This window comes from Pteropus medius, unplaced genomic scaffold, assembly GCF_902729225.1.
Source record: "Pteropus medius unplaced genomic scaffold, Ma_sr-lr_union100, whole genome shotgun sequence".
Taxonomy (NCBI): domain Eukaryota; kingdom Metazoa; phylum Chordata; class Mammalia; order Chiroptera; family Pteropodidae; genus Pteropus; species Pteropus medius.
Genome location: NW_024345481.1, coordinates 826921 through 850971, shown reverse-complemented (window position 1 = coordinate 850971; position 24051 = coordinate 826921). Strand labels below are relative to the sequence as shown.

Below are 24051 nucleotides of genomic sequence, written 5' to 3'. Positions count from 1 at the left end.
GCATCTAGCAACCTTTCTATGTCCAGTTTTTAGTTTTAATAATTCATGTATAGATTATTTTCTACATGTAAAATCATATCATCTGAAAATATTGACAGTCTTTATCTTTTAATCATTATAATTCTTACTAGTTTTTAATAAGCACTTCTGATATAATGTCATTATAATAAGCATTATTAGTTTATAATAAGTACCTTTGGTTTATCAAAAGAAAATTTTCAACATTTCACCAACAAATGTGTGATAGAAGTAAGAACCACCTTACTTCCTGAAAATGGAGGAGTAAGGACTTCTTTGTTTGGCTCCCAAGAGGAATTTGAGAAGGGCTTGACTTGGCAATTCATCTCTGATGCACGTGATTTCAGCTGGAATGGTTGAAACAGGAGCATTTACTTCCAGGATCACTTGTACATCCTCAAGTCTGGAGCCTTGGTGCTCCTTGGCTTCTTCGCACGACACTTCATTCCCCTGGGGCTGTCCACATGGCTTGGCTTTTACAGTGTGGCAGCCTCAGAGTAAATGGACTTTGTAAGTGTCATCTGACTTCTCTTGGCACGAGCGTTCCTCTTTCTGAGCTAAAATTTCATGAGGTCATAGAAATTGCAATTAAACATATCCATTTAATTAAAAAACAATTTGTAATATAAACATAACCAAATTCCACGAGTATGAAGTATAACAAAATAGATGATTTCTTATTTTTGTGAAGATCAACTTTTGAGGTTAGATGAAGTTATCTAGGGCAGTGGGAGGGGAGCAGGTGCGTGTATGAGCTGAATGTGAAAAGGTAGGCATAACACAGTGTGTAGGTGAAGTGTGAGTAGGAAAGGATGAAATGAAGAGAGTGGGTTGGCCGCAGGAAGTTGGGCAGACCACAGGAAGCTGGCTGGAAAAAAAAAGGTCTTTGCCTCCACTTAATTAAAAGCAAGAATAAAATAACCCAAAGACAAATGGAAAATCTCACACACAAAGTCTATAATGGGATGGAAACAACAACAGAAAAAATAAGCACACATGTGTTCAGAGAAAGGTGAACCAAAGTGGCTGGCCAATTGCGATCTACTCAGTAATTTTTGTATTACTTCTCAGGACTTTATGCAGTAAGAGAGTCTAATTAAAAAAGAGCAAAAAATTGTTTTAGAAATAAATACAAAGTATTGTTTTAAAACTTAGATTTCTGAGTTTATCATTCTAGTAGTTAAAAATATGCTCTATTGAAATCAAACGAGTGCTAAACTAGAGAGTCAAAAGGATATTTGTCTTCAGCCTCAAGCTAAATAGTGTATTTACATTTTTGTCCACCAGGTGTCTCTTTGCTTACGTGTTATGATTCCAGAGAGCTATTCCTGAAGACAGTAGTTTACATGGATTGTGTCAACAAATGTCTCAATTTTGGAGTACTTAAGAATGGCTTTAACTTATGTGTTCCTCCTAAAGAATGAATAGATAAGTTTTGGATACATTTCTCACTTTGACTTTAGAAATTTTGGAGACTTTAACCCAGAATTGTCAGTAGACACAAAATTTAGGTACTTGCGTGAGGATTGTTAGCGGGCTGATACTGATAGAAGCTTTAGATTTAACCACCTGCCCATTGAGGGTTCCAACCAGGAAGTCAGCCCCACATTATTTCTGGATGAAGCCTCAACAAGGATGCTCAATTCCAAAATAAGCTGCGTTTGGCTCTCCAGTGTCTCTTCTAGGAGCTCTATACCTTGGTGCTCAGACTCTTCAAAATCATCCTATGGCTTCTGGTCTGCAGTACAAGGTATCAATTACTGTCAGTCACAGACGGCCCCTCTGAATTGTCGACATTTGGTAATAGTTTACTCACTTTAGCTTGTGTTAAAGCGGAGGCTGTTTCAATACAAGTCGACATATCTATTAGGTGCCTACTATACACCTGGCCTGGAGCATCTATCACAATTATTGGATTCTTTCATTTCATAAGAATGTAATGGGATTTACTGAGAAACTAAGCGTGCTGCTCAGGAGAAGTTGAAAAGGCAAAAGTTATTATAAGAGACAACTTATAATAGGTAATGTTACTTTAGAGTTGATGTGAAGACTGAAAACAGTTTGCAAAAATTCAAAAATTCTGCCAAATATCATTATAAGAGCCTCCAGAGAAGTCACCCTATTCTTGATAAAGGCAGCTCTTCCCCTTTATGCACAGCAGGTTAGCTCCTTTTGGTCTCTACCTCTCTTGTCTGAATAGGCCTGAGGCACTTACTACCTTTGCAAAATTATAAGGCCCATTAAAGTGTTATGTCTCAAGGAAGGAGCTAACCAGACATAAGAGGAATTTTAGCTCCAACTCCAGAGCAATGGGTGCAAACAGGAGTCAGCTTTTATGATAGATTTTTTTTTTTTTCTGGCTTCCTTCCCGTGGCAGAGGCCACTTCTACCTGAGGAATGCCTGTTCACTTTGGCGGAAAGTGTGTTTGGTGGGAGATTGTTTCGCAAAGCTGAGTTAAAGTGATTGGCTGCCTCAGAACGACACATACACAGTCTGGCTTTCCTAAGCAGAAAATACGATTATTATTCATGTGGTGAAATTTGGGGATGTGAATTTAAGAACGGTAAGGGCCATCTGAATTTGCTGTTCTTGTCTGGATTAGTTTGGAGCACTGCATCTGCTCTCACCCCCACAGGCTAGAGTGAAGACAACTAGGCAATCAGGTGTCACATAGGGGCTGCCAGTGTAGGGAGCCAGGGTGTATTCCTGAGACAGACTGTGGTGAACTTTATAATGGATGCTTTGCCAGGGGCTACCAATACTCCCTGTGACCTCATCACTGGCCAAGATGTGTAGCTTCTTGGGGCTAGTACTAACCTTCGAGAAGGCTCTTTGTGTTCTGATCACAAATCCCTTAAATCATCCCTAAGCGTGCAGCTAGTTTGGATCATAGCATGACTGGCTCCTAGAAGTTTCTTGGGTCTTTTACTGAGCTTGGAGAGGAGACAGGTGAACAAGGCATGCAGGTTTTACCTGCGCTGGTGCACAAGGCTGCTGCTAGTGTGCGTGTGTGTGTGTGTGTGCATGCGAGCACGCTTCAGGTATGTGCAAGTATGTTTTGCAGGATCCCGGTCTATGTAATAATTTGAATACCCCAAAGCCAGATTATTAGCCTGATTCTGGAGGGATGGTGGAACCAATCACTCACGGGGCTGGCATAGTGGAATTTAAGACAACCATGGGAACAGAATCAACTGTGTAGAGAGGCTGGTGCTCCTCGAGCAGCTGGTCGACTCCAAGCTCTGGTGAAGAGAGAATGCCTCGGTCGGGAGCAACCACACAGAGTGCACATATACGGGGCCACGCTGTGGCCCGGGAGAGGAATCCGCGAGGCTTGTTTGCCTGAGCTCAAGGGAGTGCTGTGCATGTAGGCATGTGAACCATAATTTCGAATTTCCGGTTCTGGAAGTCTGCAGAAGGGCGGGAGATCTCTCCAGTCCCGAGATGCAAGGGAGCTTCATGCCTCTCAGACGGGCATGGCCAACAGCCATTTGTGTTTGGTACACAGGAGGGAAAAACGGGAAATTGTGTGAGATCTCTTGCAGTTTGCCACCTGCTTGTTACTCTGGTAAAATGTTTTGGGAGCAGAGATTGGGATTATTGGCTGAAAGAGGGTTCCCCCAGCCCCTACATTGTTTGGAGTTTTATGTCTGAGCTTTGCATGTCAGGACTGACAGCTTACGTGGAATTGCAAGAAAGAAAAGTAAGGAGGAGGCCTGCCATCTCCTCAGCTGATGTATCACAGTGTTTAGAAGTGTTGAAAATAATTTTAATCACCATAGTTTCCGTTTTTTAAAAAGCTATGGCTCTTAGAGCCATCTGTCAGTTCATCAACGTGGAGAAACAGCAGAAAAGAATGCAGCGAAATGAGTGGAAAACTTGATAAAAGAAGGGAATATAAATGAAAAAGAAAGAATGAGCATATTTTAAAGCAATAGGGAATGAACTTGAATCAACGTGACAGTAGAGCTCAAATTAAAAAGAAAAAAATTTGAAATAATTTGCATAAAGTCATTTTTCCTTTCATAAATTTTCTGGACAAGATAACAACCATGGACTGTTCCGCTCCTTATGTCACTGTAGGTATGGTCACCAGGTCACCTCGCATTTTACTTGCTTCTCTCCTGCTCTGCCTTGACAAGAGAAATCTTCTGATTGGCAAAACTAATGGATTATTTCATGTCCTTTGTTTTTCTTTATGAGCAAAGATGAATTTTCTCTCCCGCTTCCCATGGCATTACATGGTAGACTATCATTTAACAGAAGATGCTTGCTTACAGTTATCATTGCTAGTTAAGTGTACAGTTTGTTGCCACATGTATTATGTGCTTTTTGGTGACTGAAACTTCTGCCTCAAGAATGACCAGCGTTTTCTGTTTCCTCTTTAGCTCTAGTTTCTGCATTAAGGATAATTCACATTGTTTGTCTGTGATCATGGACTTTCTAGAAATCCATTTGTTGCTCTAAGGATGTCTTGTCAAATGCTAGCATTATAATTTTAAAGGATAAGTGTGTTATGAATTAACCTGTAGGTTTTAAAATTTTTAGTTCAGAGTTATGTTTTTCATATAAAGCTCTGTGAGAAAGAGAATAAATCTAGCCTATAGTTTATTTCAATTGGAAAAATTATCTTGAAATCACAATAAATTGTCTTCTTTAAAAAAAAAAAAAAACCCATTAAAGCGTTGAAGCATTGATACTTTATTTTGCTACATCAGCCCAAAGGTTATAATGTCTATTGGAGAATAATCAAGGCAGGTACTTTTGCATCAGTTGAACCTATAACTCTGTTTAGTGAGTTTGTTTTTGTTCATAAAAGATAATTGTACTAGCATTTACCTTCTTAATCAATAGAGCATTTGTTTCATATTGATATTCTTGGTTTATTTTCTGGTTTTAAAATGATACGAGATCATATTTCTGACTTAACTAACTTACCAAACAGATACTAAAATAATTTCGAGAATAAATTTGCATTTTGTTTGTGCCTAGAACAAAACAGAATGATTCTCCGCCAGCGTCTTAGTTCGGGATGCTAACAAAATTCCATAAAGTAGGTGGCTCATCAACAACAAGAATTTATTTCTCACAGTTCTGGAGGCTGGAAGTCCAAGGTCAAGGTGTCAGCATTGTCAGGTTGTGGTGAGGACCCTCTTTTGGGTTGTGGACTGTTGATTTTTCCTTATATCCTCACATGGAGGAAAGAGTTCTCTGGCATCGTCTTAGGAGGGCTCCCATTTATGAGGGCTCCAACCTTGACCTAATTGCTTTCCCAAAGCCCAGCCACCTAACAGCATCACACTGGGGATTAGATTCAACATATAAATTTTGTGAAGGACACACACATTTAGTCTGTGACAACCAGTATATGTTAAGGAAATTATCTTTATGTTAAAGAAAATCTCTTTTTTGCAATTAACTTTATTATTCATTTGATAATGAAATGTGTTTTCTACTTCTCAATGACAGAGTTTATCAGGAATATATTTGATATCATTTCACAACTTAAAATTAATGACCTCATTGTTTTGGCTAAGTCTCATGGTGCATCATGTTAAGAAACTGTTCTTTAAAGATAACTGTGTCCAATTTGACTGAGAAAGTGATTTCCTTAAACTCTGAAACAAGGCACCAAAACTGTCGCTGGGAGAATAGATTGGGGAGCTTAATCAACCTCAAAGTGTGAAAGCGATTTTATTTGATGAAACCTGTTGTTGCATTTGCTCAAACCCTCCAGTTACGTGCTAATTCCATTAGGAAGAAGAGTTTTCTATAAAAAAGCTATTTCTAAGTAATTGTTCCCATTCTAGGTAATTGTTACCACTCATCGTGCACAGTGCCCTGCATATTCTCCGTATGATAGTTCATTTAATTCTCACAAAAACCCTATGAGTTGGTTGTTATTATTTCTGCTTAACAGAGGAGGCATCTGCTATTCAGAGAAATGAAGTGATTTTTATAAGTTTCCACATTTAACAAGTGACAAAATGAAATCTGTTTGACAGATCTGTGCATGCAGTAGCTTAAAAATATTTCTTTTTGGTCGTGTGGGGTTTGGAAACCCTCCTTATACTTTAAATTGTCACCTAAGGTTTTTATCATATGTTTAAATCATTGTGAAAGATGTAATTTCTGGCATGTTATAAATCTTGACGGTAAAAATGGTTATACTTCTCTTGAAATATATACAATAAAACATCGTATTAATAATGTGTCCCATTATTTTTTTTAAAAAGTAATATTTGGAGTTTTTTTAAATGGAGAATTTCCATTTTACTGTCCCATTGGTTTTTATCCAATTAGATATTTTTATGCTTAAAAATATTTTATGGATTATAATGCATTTCACAAAAAATACATATTTAAATTGAAATTAATTTTTAAAATTTGGGGTGACATAATTATTTATGCCATAAAATATTTTATTTTGAAGAAGTTATCATTACAATTATTATTGATACATAATTTAAAAAACAACATGAATAAGTTACATATTTTGACAATGATGATTATACAATATTTCATTACTTAATGAGATAGATGAGACTTTCTTATTATGTAACATGTACATGGATATTATTTATTGCTAGAATGAGAGTTCAGAAATAATTTTAATCTTATTCTTGATTTTTATGTACGTAATCACTTAAGACTATTTTTCACATAAATAAATGGGAATGTAACACTTTTTAAACTCCTTCCAAATATATACCAAATACCACGTTGTGATCAACCACAACAACTACTTTTAATGATTAACAGACGATTAAAATAGAGTTTTCTTTAATTTTGTTAAAATCAAAGAATTGGAAACCTCTTGATTAATAAAACTTCTTTTTGTTACCCTATCATTAGGCTCTTATATATTTTAATTCCTGAGAATTATGCAAAAATTTTTATCAAGACATATCAAATAACTACTACTTCTTCTTTGAACTCTTTCACTTAAAGTCACCTGGCTTACACTGATATTCTCAGAATAGCTTGAAACTATGGAAAAATTATTACTTTCAAAACATCTTTTCCAGCATCATTATTATTTTTCATAAACTGCTTTTATTGTATGCTTTATAAATATTTGAATCAACATCTTGGAGTATATATTTAATTTATCAATATATAGATACCATCTGCCCTGTAACATGATTAGCTAAGTTGGTTCTCATTGCCCAAATAATAAGAAAATGTATTTACCTGAGTCCCCAGGACCACTATTTCACTTTCTAATCCTTCTGAATTATGGGTACATGCTTTGTATGGAAGAGGATAAACAAGAATTGAGCTTAAGTTATTTTGATGTTTCTTATGCCCCAAATTATCTTTGAATGATTTTGGTGACACTGTAGATTTCATATATGTCAACTACTTCAAGAAATAAGTACTGAAACTCCAAAATCATCAAGTAAACACTCACAGACAGCTCCCATGAAGATACATCTGTCCCCAGGTCCCCTCACTTATTCCTCCCTTCCCTGAACCACTGATTGCATGGTATTTTTTTCCCGCTTTGCTCTTTGACTGAGGGAAATATGACATCAACACAATTTTATTTCCATATCCTGTATATTGAGAAGGAGATTTCTAATGGGATATTCATGACAACACTTCCTACTGAACAAAAATAATTGGAATTCATTGGTTTTCTTTATGAAAATTCATCTATGGTTTAGTGCTTTTGTTGTTTGTATTATTAGTTCGATTACTAAACATATATTTATTGAGTCACCCTGTATACAAAGACTGGGGATACAGCAATAAACAAGTGAACAACATATGACGATAAATGCCTGCTCTCGGGTAACTCATGCTATAGCGAGGAGCCAGATGTTAAAGGATCAATAGTAAAATTAATAATTTGATAAAATTATGGAAATTTCTATGAAGAAAAGATAAAGTGCTATCAGAACACATAAAATGAGATTGATCTCACATAGATCAGAGAAAGCTTTCTTTACTAAATGACATTTGGTCTAAGGGCTAAAAGATTAGACGATCTAAGCCATCTTGGGTGAGGGCTGTTGAAGAAGTGCATTCACAGAAGTTCTGAAATTGGTAGAAACATGTTTAAGAAATTTGAAAAAGCCAGTGAGTCAGGGAGATCAAAGAAAGAGACATGGAAATGATCCAAGATGGGGCTGGAGAGGAGACTGAGGCCAGATAGTACAAAGCCTTCCTTGTAGGAGATGTTCATGATTTTGGTCTTTATCTCAAGGCTCGATGGTCATTGTAGAGATTTAAGAAGAGATGAGTAGTCACATGTGCATTGAACAAACTTCACTCTGGGCAAAACTGAAAGCTGGGACATCAGCTGGATGTTCTTGCAGTGATCTAAGAGGGAGGTACTACTGGTGCCTTGGACCAATGGGCATAGACAGTGTGAACACACTGAAGAGATAGGAAGTAAAGAGGCACAATATATACAAAAGAAATATTCTTCAAGATCCAAAGAAGGCTTAATATCAATGACCAGAGCAGTGTATTGTCAATAAATATAATGCCTAGGGGAAGAATTAAAGATAATTTTTTCCCTTTGTCTTTTGTGAATTCTATGCTTGTTTTACTAGTAAAAAGCTGACTAAGTAAAGGGATTCAGAATTCTACTGAAATAACGTTGTCGGAAGCTGTAATCTATTAGTTTAAAATATCATTTTACCAACTCTTGCCTAAGCTGCGACCTTTATGGGCTCAGCCCTGGGGCAAGAAGAAGACTAGATCTTGGTCTTTACCTTTGGCATTTTCATTATCTAACCACAGAGATCTGTCCACAGCATCATGGTACAATACCACAGACATTAAGGAGTTAGTTATGAACAACATCCTATTGGGGAGCCAGGATGGTACTATGACGGTTAAGAGAGCAGGCTCTGGAGTTTGTGTTTGAATTCAGAAAAATCCATTTACTAACTTCCTTCTCTAAATTGCCTAATTTGTCTCATCTAAGACATGGGACTAGTAATAGATCATTCATAAGGTGGTTCCAACAATGATATGGTATGATACATGAAAATCAATTCTCCAGGCACATAGTAACTGCTTAATAAATGCAATAAACTTAGCTGTCATATTGTTATAGGGGAGGGGCCAATTAGCCATCTGGGTAGAGTCAGGAAAGATTACACAGCAATGCTTTATATCATATTTAAAGGGTATGTATAGTTGACCTTTAATAAATGCTTGATTAAGGAATAAATATATTTTTGTGTGTATGCCAATCTTAAAAAGTTAAAAATAGAATCATGTTGTTGTTTTATTTTGTACTTTTTGTATTACTACTGAAGTTAAACATTAGCCATGTGTATTTTTACTTTTGGAATTTTTCTTTACTCAGTCTATTAGTTTGCTTATTATTTTCTATTGGTGTGTAAGAACTCTTTATAGAATGAATCATATGTATTAAAGGTATATGTAGATATTTTTACCAGCTTGTGATTTGATTTTTTAATTTAAGTTTTAGTGTATTTTTTAAATAAATAAGTTAGTAATTAAGTAAATTATCAATCTTTTTAAGTGTGTTTTTCTTTTTGCCATTTTACAATTGAATGTTTTATTCATATCTATGTAATATAAATATGACATCTTTGACATTAAAAAGGGGTATCCATTCTTCAAAAGTTGGGAACCACTGGTATATGAAATAAAGTCACATGGGGTATGGATCTGCATTTGTGGTGTCACTGGGAAGAGATTGAAAGGCTCTGTGCTTTGAGGACAGTTTCAGTGGCTGGTGGATGTCTAACAAGTTTCTTGCCTGTTAAAGTCTGAAAATATGACATTCTTTTCTTTTTGTTTTCATCTGCTTTTCTTGAAACCACAAAGTGTCTTGTTTTTCAGGTAATCCACTACAAAGTGTAATACATCAAAAGAGATTCATTTTCATCTTAAAGTTGGGACTTCTGAGGCAGAGGAATTAGTTACATTTTTGAAATTGTTTAGTTAATATTGTCAGAATAATAGCAATGGATCCAATAGTTCCACACATTACATTGCATCATTCATCATGAAGAGAAAAATATTTTTACTTTTCAAAGATTATGTTTATGTATAATACAATAATACATACATAAGTAATATACATGTCTTGTAGACTCGAAAGAATACTGACTAATGCATCAATGAAATTCTGGCTTATTTTATGAAATCAATTTTAAACAGTTGGCTCATTGAGTTCTGCATTAAAAGGTCATTTAATGCATTGTTTTTATTGTGAAATTCATTAATTGAAATAGAAATTCTCTCCCCGACATTCGGGTCAAGGAGATGTATGCTTTTATGAACATTTGAATCCCACGTTTAACTGAAGTCTTTTTTTCTCTTCTAGCTTTCATTTCTACCAATTTGATAACATACATGGCTACAGATAGCAATGTTCTCGTAAGTACCCTCTGGAACGCTCTGAACTTTATATATTGATTGTTAGTTTGATGAATGCGTGAGAAGCTAGACAAATTGATCTTATGTTTGGCTAGCTATTTATTGTCCTCCATTTGATTAGCTACAACGGAATTAGATGATCCTTTGTTAATTTTTAAGGTTTTCTTATGGTCACTAAGCATTTTTTAAGACTCCTAGCTATTTGCTTTTAAATATCAAGAAACATAATCGTGATTTTAATATACTGTACATAAATTATTTGTGTATCTTAAGTTAACTACGGTACTAGTAAAGCCTCTCATGCAATCTCTGTGGTAACAAATTCTGTTAATTATTACACTGAAATTGTAGGTTCTTTTTAAAATAATTTTATAATCATAAATTTTCCTACATTAGGTTAAGTCAAGTGTATTATCTCAATTAGAGGAGGAAACTTATACAGGGAAAATTGAGAAGTTGATATGAGCAACATGACATTTTTAATAGAAAGGGTTGTAGGGTAGTGTGAGATTATATGGTGTTCATCTTCTGGCAAAGCCCATGACCACATGATGGATACATAGGTTAGAGTTTTGGAGTAGAGCCCAAAGCAGAATCAGAAGTAAGGTGTTGAGAGGATATAGTATAGATTTCCTGTCATACAGGGAACGTGGACAATGCTTTCCTGACGCAAATTAGAACACGAATGTCAAGGAAGATTGTAGTAATAGTGATGGGGAGATTGAGTGAACTAGACAGCTCCCGGAAAGGACACCTTACTAAAAAGCAGGGCAGATGGTAAATTCTCTGCTTACTTTAACAATTTAGTATTCCAGAAATAGAGAAGGCAACGGGAACACTTGAATTCTGATGCTAATTTTAAATGAGGAGGGATAGCTTGCTAGCGATGAAAAATCATGGAAACTTTGGGAGACAGGACTGCAGAAAACTAAAAATGAAAACGCAAATTATAGTTAGTTATGTACCCTAGGAAATTTGTCATCTAAAACTTGCAGAAAAGGAAGTGTGATCTCTTGGACACAAATAGGTGGGGGTTGTTTGATAATAGAAATGTGAATAATCACAGTGAAGATAAAGAACAACTAAGATAATAAATGTGGCTGTAACGGGAGACCTTTTTTGCTAAAATTAGATATAAAAACATACGTACAGGATGTTAAAGGAAGCTCCTACAGTCAAGGGCAAAAGCAAATGGATATCACAGATCTATAAAAACAGAGTCAGGAGGACTAAAGTTCAGAGCATCCAAAGTTTTAGAAAAAATTTTAAGAAGAAAAATCCTTGTGATTATAAGTACATGTGTTTGTGTTATATAGAAAAAAGAAATGAAAAGGAAGAGTTAAGATTATTGGATCCTTGAGAAATGTAATGCAGTGTTTAATTCTTACATTGCTTCTTTTTTTTCCACTTAAAAGATGTAGTCTTCCAACTGGAAGGAGTTCATCTGATATGCTTAAGAAGAAATGGAGATTAAAATAATAAGAGAGTACCTGAGCACTTTAAATTAATAAATTCATTCACTCATTCACTCATTCACTCATTCATTCATTCATTCAGACATTCATTTAGTGTTTACTGATTAACTCTCCTGATCTTAACATGTATCAGTCACTATACTAGGTAAGAACTGGAGATATAATTGTGACTTGAAACAAGTTAAAATCTCTACATCTGAAAAAAAAAGCATAATGCTGGGTATGGAAACAAAGATTGCAGGTGTGATTACCTAAGGACGAACATATCATCCATGTAAACCCAGCCCAGAGCCATTACCACTGTAACACGTAACCTGCTTCCCCTCAGACCTGGGCACAAGTGGATTCTGTTCTTGTTGGTGGGAACTCTGGCTACTTATGGGTCATTCTCGCTTACTGTTATTTTTTCTCACAGACGTGAGTCTGGGCAGTATTGCTTAATGTCTCTTAAGCATTTCTTCCAGCTGCTTTTCAGTGGTTACCCTACTTTATTTTTCCATTCAGAAAATTAGTTCAATTTTCTGCTGTCATTTGTTCTCTAAGTAAAATGTAGCACAAGAGACCTATTTTTATGCTAGGTAGTTTCAGTAGGCTTGACACATTTGACCTAATCACATCCCGAAGTATTCTTCATTTCCACTAAAGTAACATTTATTGAGCTATATGTGCTGAGAACTGCTTGGTGCTGGGGTTTGAAGATGAGGTGCTTATCATCTGGTGGGGGAAGGGCAATACTTTTAAGGCTCTTTTGTTGATTCTGATCTGATAGTTATCGTTGAGGTTGGTATGGCAAATGGTGCCAATAAAATTGCTCAAGAAACTAGATTCTAAGCATTTGAAATTTTCTTATGTGTGTGGTAGACGAGTGTTGTTCTTTTTTCTTAAGCTGAGTTGTTTGCTATTTGATACTATTCTCTCCTCTGAAGGCAAACAGAATTTTCAAAGCTAGAACTTCACATGGAATCGAAGGTATTAACTCACCAAGTTCTCTTGATTTTACCTCCTAACTGTTTCTCAGTCTTCACAGACACAATACTCACCCTTTCTTATGCCCCCTGGGCTTTTAGTCTCTGCTCCCGCCCCCTTCCAATCCACTTACCACACAGCAGCCAGAGTGAATTTTTCTAAATACAGACCTGATTATGCCACTCACCTGCTGACATCTGTTCAATGGCCTCTGATTGGCTTTCAGATAAACTTTACACTTTCAAACATAACTTACAAGGCCCTGAATGAATGCTATTCGGTATGCTGGACATCATTATCTCCTTAAAGGCCGTGGTTGATCCCTACCTGCTGGGTCACACCTGCATGCTATATCAGAGTCTCTTATGTTCAGGTCTTTATCTTTCAGGTCTTTGTTTTTATCAACTCATGGGGTGCCTTCCCTGGCTCCCCCATTCTGTAACAGGCTACATTACACTACTTATGTGCAGAGAACTTCATTATCTTTAATTTTCTGTCTTCTGTGTTTGACTTGAAGCTGTGTGGGAGCTTGCTTGCCATTGAATCTCTAATCCTTGACATCAAGTAATTGTGGTTGAATACCCATAATTTAACACATTTTTTGGCCTGAAAGAAAGAATTAGCCTAATCACCTTTAGAATCTGAATCATAGCTTGTTGGGAGATTGTCAACATAATAATTAGATTGGTATAATCCCTGAACATCTCTAAGAATCCATTTGTGTAGTTCTTGATATTTATAAGGCTTTCTGTACATCACACTGTGGTGATAACAAAGTATTAAGTGCTAAATCAGTTTTGCTTAGTTTTGTTTTATGATTAGTTTTTCACATAAATAAAACACGTTAATTAATAAAGAGAATAAATAAATGGCAGCTAGCATGTATGAATCTAAAGGCTTGATTAAGAAAGTTCTCTGGCCTCAGAATTTAGCAATGATGTTTTAGCTAAGAAAGGAAAACAATCTTAATTTAGAGATGACAAGGCTCAGAGGGAATGTGACGTATTCTCTCTTTTACATTGTACATAATTTTTTACCTAAAGCTTCTGAGGTTTCTTACTTTTAGCGATGGCTCTTGTGAAGAAGAAATGTCAAAATTATGTTCAATCAAGACTTCATGAGAGTGTTTTCTCAAGAACTCTTTTAAATAAAATTCCTTCGTTAAATATTGCCTGAAAATAAAATGTCAAGTGAACACTTTTTCCGGAAATGAAAGTCTCTGCATATAAATCATGGTTACTTTGCCCAGTTTTCAGGCTGAGGAGGACAAGCTCACTGAATGTGAATGGACATTTATTTTTGGCACTGTGGTTATCTGCTCTTTCCTGGGCTGTCTGTCATCTTGGGAATAATTGGTCTAAGTGCAAACTAGTACGTGTGATTTCTTCACAAGAAAGTTCTGCATTCATTACTCGCAGAATATGTATTGCCTAGTCTTGATGGGTACTGTGTACAATGAACAGCCCAGATATGAATCTGAACCCCATGAGAACCTGTCCCCCCTCCCCTCCCCCCGACTCCATCTCTGTTCCCAAGATGTGTGTCTCAGTGATGCGGCGATATTCAGTATTGAAGGGAGGAATATATTTTTCACATTCTTGATCTCCTAAAAAGAGCTGAAATTTTGGCAGCTTGTGTTTTAGGCTATATCAACATAATTCCATTTTGAAATATTTGTGTTGATGCTGCTGTGCATGAGCCTGACACATGGATCCAACTCAGGATGGTGTTTAACAATCCATTGTTCAAAGTAGGGCTTAAATTGGAGAAGTACATGACAGCTGTCTGGGGACTAGATTACTGAGAAGTTTGTTAGCTGCCACCAGAAAACTTCTGTCCCTTCTCTCAGCCCTCTGCCTGGACCCTGTGCATTCCTAGTTTTGGGTTCTAGGTTTTTAGTATTCAGAGGATAAGGTTAAAACAGGATACTAGAGAAAGCTCCTTGGTGTTTGAGGAAATAGTATTTTAGACAGAAGCAGAGATTCGTTCAGCACAAGTCCATTTTTTCTTCAAGGAAATACCAAGGGTTTACTTTCCAGGTGGGTTCAAATTTAGTGTCAGTCAATCTCAGGGGCTTTCCTCTATATATGTGTTGCTTTAGAACTGAGAAAGGTGTTGGGTCAACTTTTATGTTGCTTAACTCTGTCAATGTTATTTACTACTGAATACTAGTTATTTACTAGTTATTTTCAGCTCTAAGTAATCAAGCGGTAGATGGCTTTCAAGATATGGTTAAATCTCTTGTGCCAGGCACAACTAGTAAGTCATCACAGGAAGTAAGAATTGATATGAGACACAATTAATCTTTTGGTAATATTCACTGAGCTCCCTCTGTGTTAGGCATTGGGCTACCTGCTAGATTTTGAAGTAATGACATGTTTATGGATATCAATTCTGTCCTGACATCTGGGCCAATCATTGAATCTAAACAGAGTTATCGTTATTCAACTACATAGCTGATAAAAGAAATCTGATAAACTTAAAGAAGCAATATGAACGAGATAGTGATTGAGTAAAAGCATGGGACGGGGGGTGGGGCAGGGAGAGGGCCTCTCTGGGATTACAGGTTCTGGGTTGGACCGTTGGATGAATAGTGTTATCACCATGTATGTACCACACAGATGTATAAACAAATAAATGACAACATCCATTTCAGAGGTATTGGCAAAGCATTGTGGGATGACAGAGGACAAAAGAAATAGAGTAACATAAGGGTTAAACAATAGGCTGAAGAGTCTGACTGGCCTGGGTCCCAGGCTTGGCTTTGCTACTAGTTATGTGTCATCTGAACGGAAGTTACTTAACCACACCAAGATGAAGTTCCTCATTTGTGAAAAGGAAGATAGAAATGGTGACTACTATGAGGATCTTCATTCAGGTGATAATATGAATCAATTATTACAGTGACTATAAATAAATCAGCACTGAGTGAATATAGGATTATTATAAGAGCTAATTGCTTCCTTAAGCCAGAGAAGGCTTCATGGTGGAGGTGGCACTTGACTTTGGGTCTAAAAGGGTGAGTAACCACTAACAAGATGAAAAACGAGGGAAGAGAATAATGTATTCAAAAGTATGGAGTTGTTCAAATGCCGGACATTTCTGCAGAATAGAAAAAAGCTGACGATTCTAGAAGAGGAAATGAACAGATGTCTTATTGGCATATTGAGGCTACTATGGGAAGATACTCACTTGTCATCTGGATTGTGATTTCAAGATGGAATCTTATAATTGAAATGACTGACTTCCATTCAATAATGGTCCTGTGAGTTCACACTTTGATATCCTACTTTGCGGCAAAAATAGAACAATAATAGACAAAGAGAAACGTAGAAAACCAAAACAGCCTAGTTAGGCTCAAAAATATAGTTATAATCTCTGTGGATCAGAAATGAATCGAGCATGGACAAAGCAATGAGCCCAATGAGCACCTCTCTGATGGCAGGAAGCAGTTTGCCTCTTGTCCCAGGTTAAGTAATGCTCCACTAATGTAAAGAGAGCTACTTCTTGAAGATACTGGTAAATGAGCTCCCCCGTCCCCCTGCCATGTGTGAAATGGCTAAAGCTGAAAGGAGAAAACAGTCATCAAACCACAGCCTGAAGTGACATAATTAGCTGCCTAAGGGCTTAGAGGGGAGAAGATAGGACACAGCCTCAAAATCAGGAACAGAACCTAGTGGCCAGCTAGATCAGTGACTGAACATGCGAGGTTCTCCATGATCACCTCAGGACATAACCGTAGGACTGATAACACATCCAGTGGAGGCGGCCTCCAGATTGATAAAGAGGGAGCCATAGGCACAATAGGTGAAAGGGAAGTGGGGAAAAGGAGGCTGGGAGGGAGGGGGACAGAGAGAGAGAGAGAGAGAGAGAGAGAGAGAACACAAAGTCCTTCTACTCACAATTCTGCAAACTTTAATTCCAACACAGATTTTAAAAATTCTAAGCAAGATAGAATATAGAATAAAAAATTCAAAGATAACTTTATTTTGCACAAAATTAATTTTTAAACCCTGAACATGAAGATTATTGAAAGAGTAGTCTTCAATGCTGTATTTATCTCTTCAATTCCAATTCATTCCCAACCCACCAGAATTTGTCTTCTAGCTCAACTCGATAATGAAACTGTTTTTGCCAGGATTTCTAATGAACGTTTTCTTTCTCTTTTATATTGGCAGCATTTGATGGTTTAGACCCACCTTTCTCTTAAATCACTCCCTTACATCCATGACAGCCCCTTTCTGGATTTTCTTTATTTTTCCATTGCTGTTCTGCCCAGTCTCTTCTTTTACTGCTTCTGGGTGACATACTGCTCTTCCTTTGGATTCTGTCTTCAGTCCTTTGCCATTCTACACATCCGGGCATCTTGTCCGGTTTCAGTATATGTGCTGCCGAAGCAAGCACGAGGGCAGTTTTATACAAACTCAAGACTTTTATTTTCTATACACTGATGATTCCCCATTTTATATTTTTAGTCCAGATTATCTCCCAATTCCTAGATCCTTAAATACTATATATACTGAATATTTCCACTTGTATGCATATGTACGTGTGTACATCAAATTCAATATGTTTACTACTGAATTTAAATATATTTAAAACCGTGCTCTTTCTAGTGCTGTCATTTATCAACTGTTTAAGCTAGAAAACTAGATTTTCCCTGGCACTTCGCTGCTCTTCGCTGTCTATGTTCTAACCTCCTCCTCCTCCCTTCTTCCTCTCCCTGTCTCTCCTCCCTTCTTTTGCTCCTCTCCTGCAACTCCTTCTCTCCTCTTTCTTCTTCCCCTTCTTCCTAGTCTTCCTTCTTTTATTTCTTCTAATTCTCTTCCGTGTAGAACGTGCCATTACATGCACCTTCCCCTCAAACTCTAGTTCTTGCTTCTCTGTCCGACTCTTTATACAACATCAACAATAAAAGCAAATACCTTAGCAGACTACTACTTTGTGGGTTTTATTCTTGAAAGAAGGATTTGCATTTTACCATTTACGTTTGTGACTTTGGGAAAAATACTAAACCTCCATTTGCTTCAATTTTCTCTTCTGTAAAATGGGAATAAAAATAGCACCTAAGCCATAATAGATTGTGACTTCAGTCCCGATATTTGTGAAAAGACTCCAAGTAGTGCCTGGCACATGGTAAACATTACGTAAATATACATATTTCTTAGCCATCGTTGTTTTCTATTATAGTCTATTATTACTAGAATGTCTATCTTCTGTCTCCATTTTCCACTGCTGGAGATTATTAAAAATGTTAATTTATTAAATAATATTTAAGGTAGGTAGTCTTTGAAAAAAAATTAAGCAGTTTTTATGTATTTCCACAGGTAACATTTTAATAATTAAAAACTTTTAAATTCTTTTTAAAAACTTGAGTTTAATTTTCCAGGATGGAAAAAAGATGTCTGTGGGGGAAAGGCATTTATGAGGAAACATTTCCAACAGTTCAATCAACTGGAATTGGCTCGGCTCTAAAGTATTTAGAAATTTTTATGGCTTGGTTAAAGTATTGAAATTGATAACATTGGGTAGGATGCTACAAATCAGGAACATTTATTAGCATATCACAATATAATTTCACTAAGGACAGGATCACTGTAAAGTTTGATATAATGACAAACTATCTTATCGTACATTTTAATATATCATAAGGGTAAATTGTTCCTGTAAGATTTAACAATTATTATATAGATCAGAAATCAACATAATAATTACTCTGTAACCTAGGTGTTAGTGCCATCATTCAACATGAAAGGAAGTCCCTTTGTATATTTTGTACTGGTTCCTTTGTATGTCTACATGTATTTTTGAGTGATTAGTGACCAAACAAATATTTTTCAACAATTTAAAAATTTCTTTTTCAATCTAAATAAAATATATAATTAAAAGAAAAATTTCCCCCAATTTTAGAACTGAGGGCAAATTCAGAATTAAGAGTAATTCTTCAGTTTTACCTACAATATCCCCAAAGGAAGAAAACAGTTGGAGAAAAATATCTCACAAGGCTCTGGATATTTGTTATGAGAACGAGTTATAATTTCCTTATTGAAAAACTGTCTCAAAATGCTCAACTAGGCACTTGGCTTTTTTTTTTTTTTTTTCACTCACCTAGTGAAAAAAACCACATGTAAGCTCTTTTTTGAAACGGACTAGTTGGCGGGTTCCACTTCCTGTTGTGAGGAGTAAGATGTATCTTAAACTCGCTAAAGTTCTCAAGATTGTTTTCATTCTCTCGTGTAAACCAATGTAGGTTTCAAATCATATATATCAAGTGAAACTGAAACTTCCTATACTTTGTTATTTCTATAATATGTAGTCTGTTCCTGGTTTGGGGAAACAGTTTGAACAGCTATATAGATTTTAAAATAATTTGCTTTGGGAGAAGTGCTATCAGAGGAGAGCTGGCTAAACTCCCTAAGGGCTGGTCTCGGGTGACATTGAGACAGAGGCTGCAGCTTGATTCCGGGCTGTCTCTAGGACCAGCCCAAAGGTTGGATAGTGGAGCTGGAGAGCCCCCAGTTCCACTGGGAGTTCATAAGAGATGAATGAGTGCAGGAGATTCACTGGTTCCCAGTCAGGAGAGATGGTGTGAGTGCTGCTTCCCTGTAGATCCACAGCCTTCTGTCCTCTCTTGACTTCCCTCTCTCTTGTTCTTTTTAAAGCTGTTCTCAGCTCTTTTTGTAATGTGATTTTACCTCGTTCATTTGGGGCCGGAATCCTCTAGGAATGCTTCTGAACAATTTCCTTTTCTCCCTGTTGCTCTGGTTCTTAGTTTGTCTTGAGTGCTCCTTGGGGGTCTCCTGGACCCCGATTTTCTCAAATCGTTCCCACTATTTAAATTTACTTACTCTCTTCATTGCTTTTAGTCCTGGCTCTCAGGTAAGTTTTAGCTGTTCGAATAATATACATATTTGGGCTAAAATAGGTACCTATTTATAGGTACTGATTAATTTTACTGATCTCAGATCTCAATTGCATATAAAAAAAAGACCCCAGGAGACCATTAGAGGGAATGGTGGGGATTTTAGATCAAGATGCAAGTCAGCGTAGGAGATATTTGTGAAGCAGAGCTGAGACTAGGACCCTGCTGTGATAACGTGCCTAAATTTTAGCTATGTGTCATATCTATCGAATGTGATATGTCTATACTTGCCAAAAACTTAGGGAAATTATTGATTTTGTTATGACCTTTTTCACAAGGATGATTAATTTCTTCAGGGATAAATAGAATTCTATTTTCACAAGGACGATTAATTTCTTCAGGGATAAATAGAATTCTATTTTCTCAGAAAATAGAATTTAAGCATTTTAATTCCATCTTTGCTGCTGAAGAAAATACAAGTCCTACTTATCCTAAACAAATTACTATGAAATTTTTTGTTTATTAGATATAAAGTATTTGTTTATATCTAACTATAGAATGTTATGTTACATTTAATCATATAAGTAATGTTTTTTAGTTTTCACAGTTTTCATGTACAATCTTGTTAAATATGTCTGATTCCAACCTATAGGATTGGAATTATTATAAATATCTTGATTTTACAAATGAAGAAGTGGTAAATTGACTTTTTCCTGGGTAACACAGCTACTAATTGTGACAGCTATAAGTTGATTTCAGGCCTCTGGATTTAAAAATTCCATCTTATTTCCACTATAACTCTTTAAACATTTGTAGGACCGTATACAATAGCTATTAGATCAATAATTAGATATGTAGAATAGTAGCCAGGTGCAATTAGATATGTAGAATACTAGCTGGCTGCATCTGTGATAACACTGCAAAATATTGTAATAAGATTGCATACCAACTTTTAGAACTGCTTTTCAATTATGTACAGTGTTTTCACATTCTCTACTTGTATAGAATTTTTATAGGATAAAAAATTGTCATTTAAACCTAAGTAGATTCAGCTTAAATATTGTGGAGAAAAAAGTGAAACTACTTTAATCTAAAATGTCTTTACACACATACACACACACACTCACAGAGGGCTATATGAAAACTTTTTTAACTTTTCTATTTTTGCTGATTGTCTGATTTTATATGAATTGTTTAAAATGTATTGTGAAAAACGTTTATTTCATCTATATTGTCTTATACCTGATTTGAGTATTTGAAGAACTATAATAAAATAGAAGATGATAATTAATTTATCTTTCATAAGACGTCAGAAATGTTCACAGATACTTAAGACAAAGAAATCATTTTCAATTTGGCTGTAAATAAAAATTTCCTGATAAGGAGGCTTGATAGTTATACTTCAAGAGACTGCGGAATTCCTGTTTCTGGGATATTTAATTCATGTGGTTGAGGTGTAATTCTATGTGGTTTAGGAGCATGAATCGAGTAGTCCAGGGTGAACCTGTAATAGTGTGAGACTACAACAGTCATCTTCCAGGTTTATTTAAACAATGTCATTTAGAGATTGCAAGAGCAGGGTCTATTTCTTTTCTTCTCTCTCAAAAAATGAAAGGGAAATATTTTATTTTTTAAAGAACTTCAGCGAACGGTGTGCTGCCCTAAGCGATAGTGGGAAAGCTGCCTGTGGGTGGAAACAGGAAGCATTAGTGATAAATGTTGTTACGTTGTTTTTTTTTTTTTTTCAAGTTCAGCTCAATGTCTATTGATTCTAATTAGTACATTTTGTGCCTCAGCCATAGCTTCCCTCTGCTCTGCTTGGAGAGTTTTTTTTAGCTTCCATCCTGCTCATAAACACTGCCACCTCCTCCCTCCTTCTCTCTTTACAAATGTTACAACACAATCAGAAATTCCTCTTTTCTTTCCTTCCTGCATTTCCAGCAGGTTCCCTTGCGTCAGAAGCCGAGAAAGAAAACTCAAGGTAATTAGATCTCTTTTGTTTCTTTATCCCTTTTGGTGTGCGTGTGTGCGTGTGATTTTTCTCCTGGATGCCTTCTTTGGGATCAGCTTTTTTTGCCTGTCTTAATGCTAATTTGAGGAGGTGGACGGCAGATTAACTTTTGGTTATTTTTGGATTGATTTTGAGAAATGATGGCATGCCGTTCATTTGGATTAATCCCTCGTGGTGTGTCAATAGAGCTTAGAAAACCTGGCACTGAGTCGGAAAGTGGCTGATTTTGGTGGGCATTAACCCTTCTCCACCTATTGCATAACTCGTGCTGTTATTATTGCTGAAAGAAGCTATGTTGGTGCGATGGTGTGCCTGCCAGCCTCGGGATTTTAATTTTTTTTAACTTACTCTTGTCAAATATTATTCTTTGACTAACACTTGCATATTAGTCTCACTGTTTCCGGGGTCCTATCTTGTGCCTTCTGAGCACCAAATGAGTATTTAAAAATAAAATAAATTGCTCTTTTTTTTTTTTGCATACATCTTGGTAAAAAAAAATCCAACTCCCAGGAGATAAACAATTAGCAGTTACCTTCCACCCTTTCACATAAATTAGGGTCATCTGTGACCTACCTTCTCTTGTAATTGTTGTAGGTTTTTTCACAATGAGTCGGAGGAGGATATCATGTAAAGACCTGGGGCATGCTGACTGCCAAGGGTGGCTGTATAAGAAGAAGGAAAAAGGAACTTTCCTAAGCAACAAATGGAAGAAGTTCTGGGTGGTTCTGAAGGGGTCATCGCTATATTGGTACAGCAATCAGATGGTGAGTCCACTTTCCTCCTCCCATCCTCAGCTTCTTTAACCAAGGGTGGATTAAAGATCCTTGTGGAACAGGTGATCTCTAGGGGAAAGTTAGTTTTTATTTCTGGGACTTGGAACGAAGCAAATAAATAAGTTCTAGACACTGTTTCTGGTCCGATCGATATGTTGGCTAGTCCACTGTATTTTTACAAAAGAGAAAACCATCCTGCTTGACTGTGGCTGGAGAGGGGAGTCCAAATAGATCTTCTTACTAAAGGAGGCTTCCAGGGTCTATTAGTGTTACTGTTCCATAAGCAATCTAATCCTTCCAGGATTTATGTGCACAGCACTGGATATGGGAACTTTACATTGATTGTGAAGGTCTCTACATAAAAAGAGACTCGCTTTAAGACCTATTCGGGGTGTAAATTAATTCAGCCCACAGCAGCCATTTCCATGTCTCCTGCTTTGCTATCTTCTTTTCCTCTCGCCTTCTTCATCAGGTGGGGGTTGGTTTCGGAGCCGCTGTGAGCCACTGTCGTCTCTCGTTCCTTGGCGTGTGCCGTGATGGCATTGAACGACTGATGCTTGGCCAACACTCAATAAGAGAGTTGTCTGATTTACCCTTTACGGGCACTACACCCTGTGCTCTGCTGCACAGGCTAGTTTTCTCTTGAAAGGACTGGAAATAAAGTTACTGTTAGCAGGTGCGCTAATCTTCCCTGATTTGAAACACTGGGAAAACGACGATGTTGTCGAATATTGAATGAGTGAAAACTTTTCACCTACGAACGCTCTCCACTAAACTGCAAGTAGCCAACTGCTGATCTCAGCTGAGCTTGAGTTTCTCTTTGGGGTGAAGTGAAGATCAGCAACAGATGTCCTTTGATCGATTAAGGGAAAGTTACTCAGGAATAACCTATAAGCCAGAAGAATTTTTTTTTTCACATGACACCATTCTTTTGAAATGACTTGTGTGTGCCCATTATTCAAGCAACAGAGTTTTAGTGCATGTAACTTTATAAATGTAAAATAAGTGCTGTGTATAGTTTGTGGATTAAGTTTTTAATTGATAAATTTACATTCACCAGTTACTAATTCACTAGCACTCATCCTGTAAGGATCTGGTTAAATTGGACCCAAGTCCAACTCCAGGGCATTGTTCCCTGTGCTCCTCTGTACACTCTCTGTCCCCCACCTGTGCTTCTCTGTACATTCTGTCCTCCACCTCTGTCCCCCACCTCTGTCCCCAAGCTTATTGCTTTGGTTTCACCTCGTGCAGGACATGGCACAAAATTCTTCATCAAATGCCACAAAAATATATTCTCTCAAGCCTTTCTTGATTTTTAACAACTTATCAAAAATTTGGGATGTTCACAAAAAAGAATCACCTGGAAGAGTGTGCAGTCTTCCAGCATCTCCTTTCTCTTTTCTTCTGCCCTCCTGGATAGATTCATCTGTCTGGAGTCATCTTTAATTTAGGGATAGTTTTACCTAAATTAAAGCAAATGGGCTGAGGTCTCACCTTCTATCTTAAGAGATTTTTTTCTAAACAAATACAGCTTTCTTCTTAAGAAGAATTAAGGTTAATACAGATTTCAATCT

The 24051-nt window shown here is 36.6% G+C and overlaps 2 protein-coding genes across 7 annotated transcripts in view; one reads left to right on the top strand and one right to left on the bottom strand.

Moving 5' to 3' along the window:
* The window catches only part of IPCEF1 (interaction protein for cytohesin exchange factors 1), a 129855-nt gene that overhangs the window by 41127 nt on the left and 64677 nt on the right, over nucleotides 1-24051 (top strand). Inside the window, exons 3-5 of one of the 6 annotated variants that reach the window (XM_039873848.1) lie at nucleotides 10338-10390; nucleotides 21635-21674; nucleotides 22299-22468. In XM_039873848.1, coding sequence (XP_039729782.1) covers nucleotides 10367-10390; nucleotides 21635-21674; nucleotides 22299-22468 — 234 coding nt within the window. In that variant the 5' untranslated portion in view covers nucleotides 10338-10366. The other 5 variants (XM_039873849.1, XM_039873847.1, XM_039873846.1 and 2 more) reach the window with 5 other exon arrangements.
* OPRM1 (opioid receptor mu 1) overlaps nucleotides 22328-24051 on the bottom strand; it is a 147238-nt gene continuing 145514 nt past the window's right edge. The window contains exon 4 of the mRNA XM_039873851.1: nucleotides 22328-22366. Coding sequence (XP_039729785.1) covers nucleotides 22328-22366 — 39 coding nt within the window. The remainder of the gene's footprint in view (nucleotides 22367-24051) is intronic.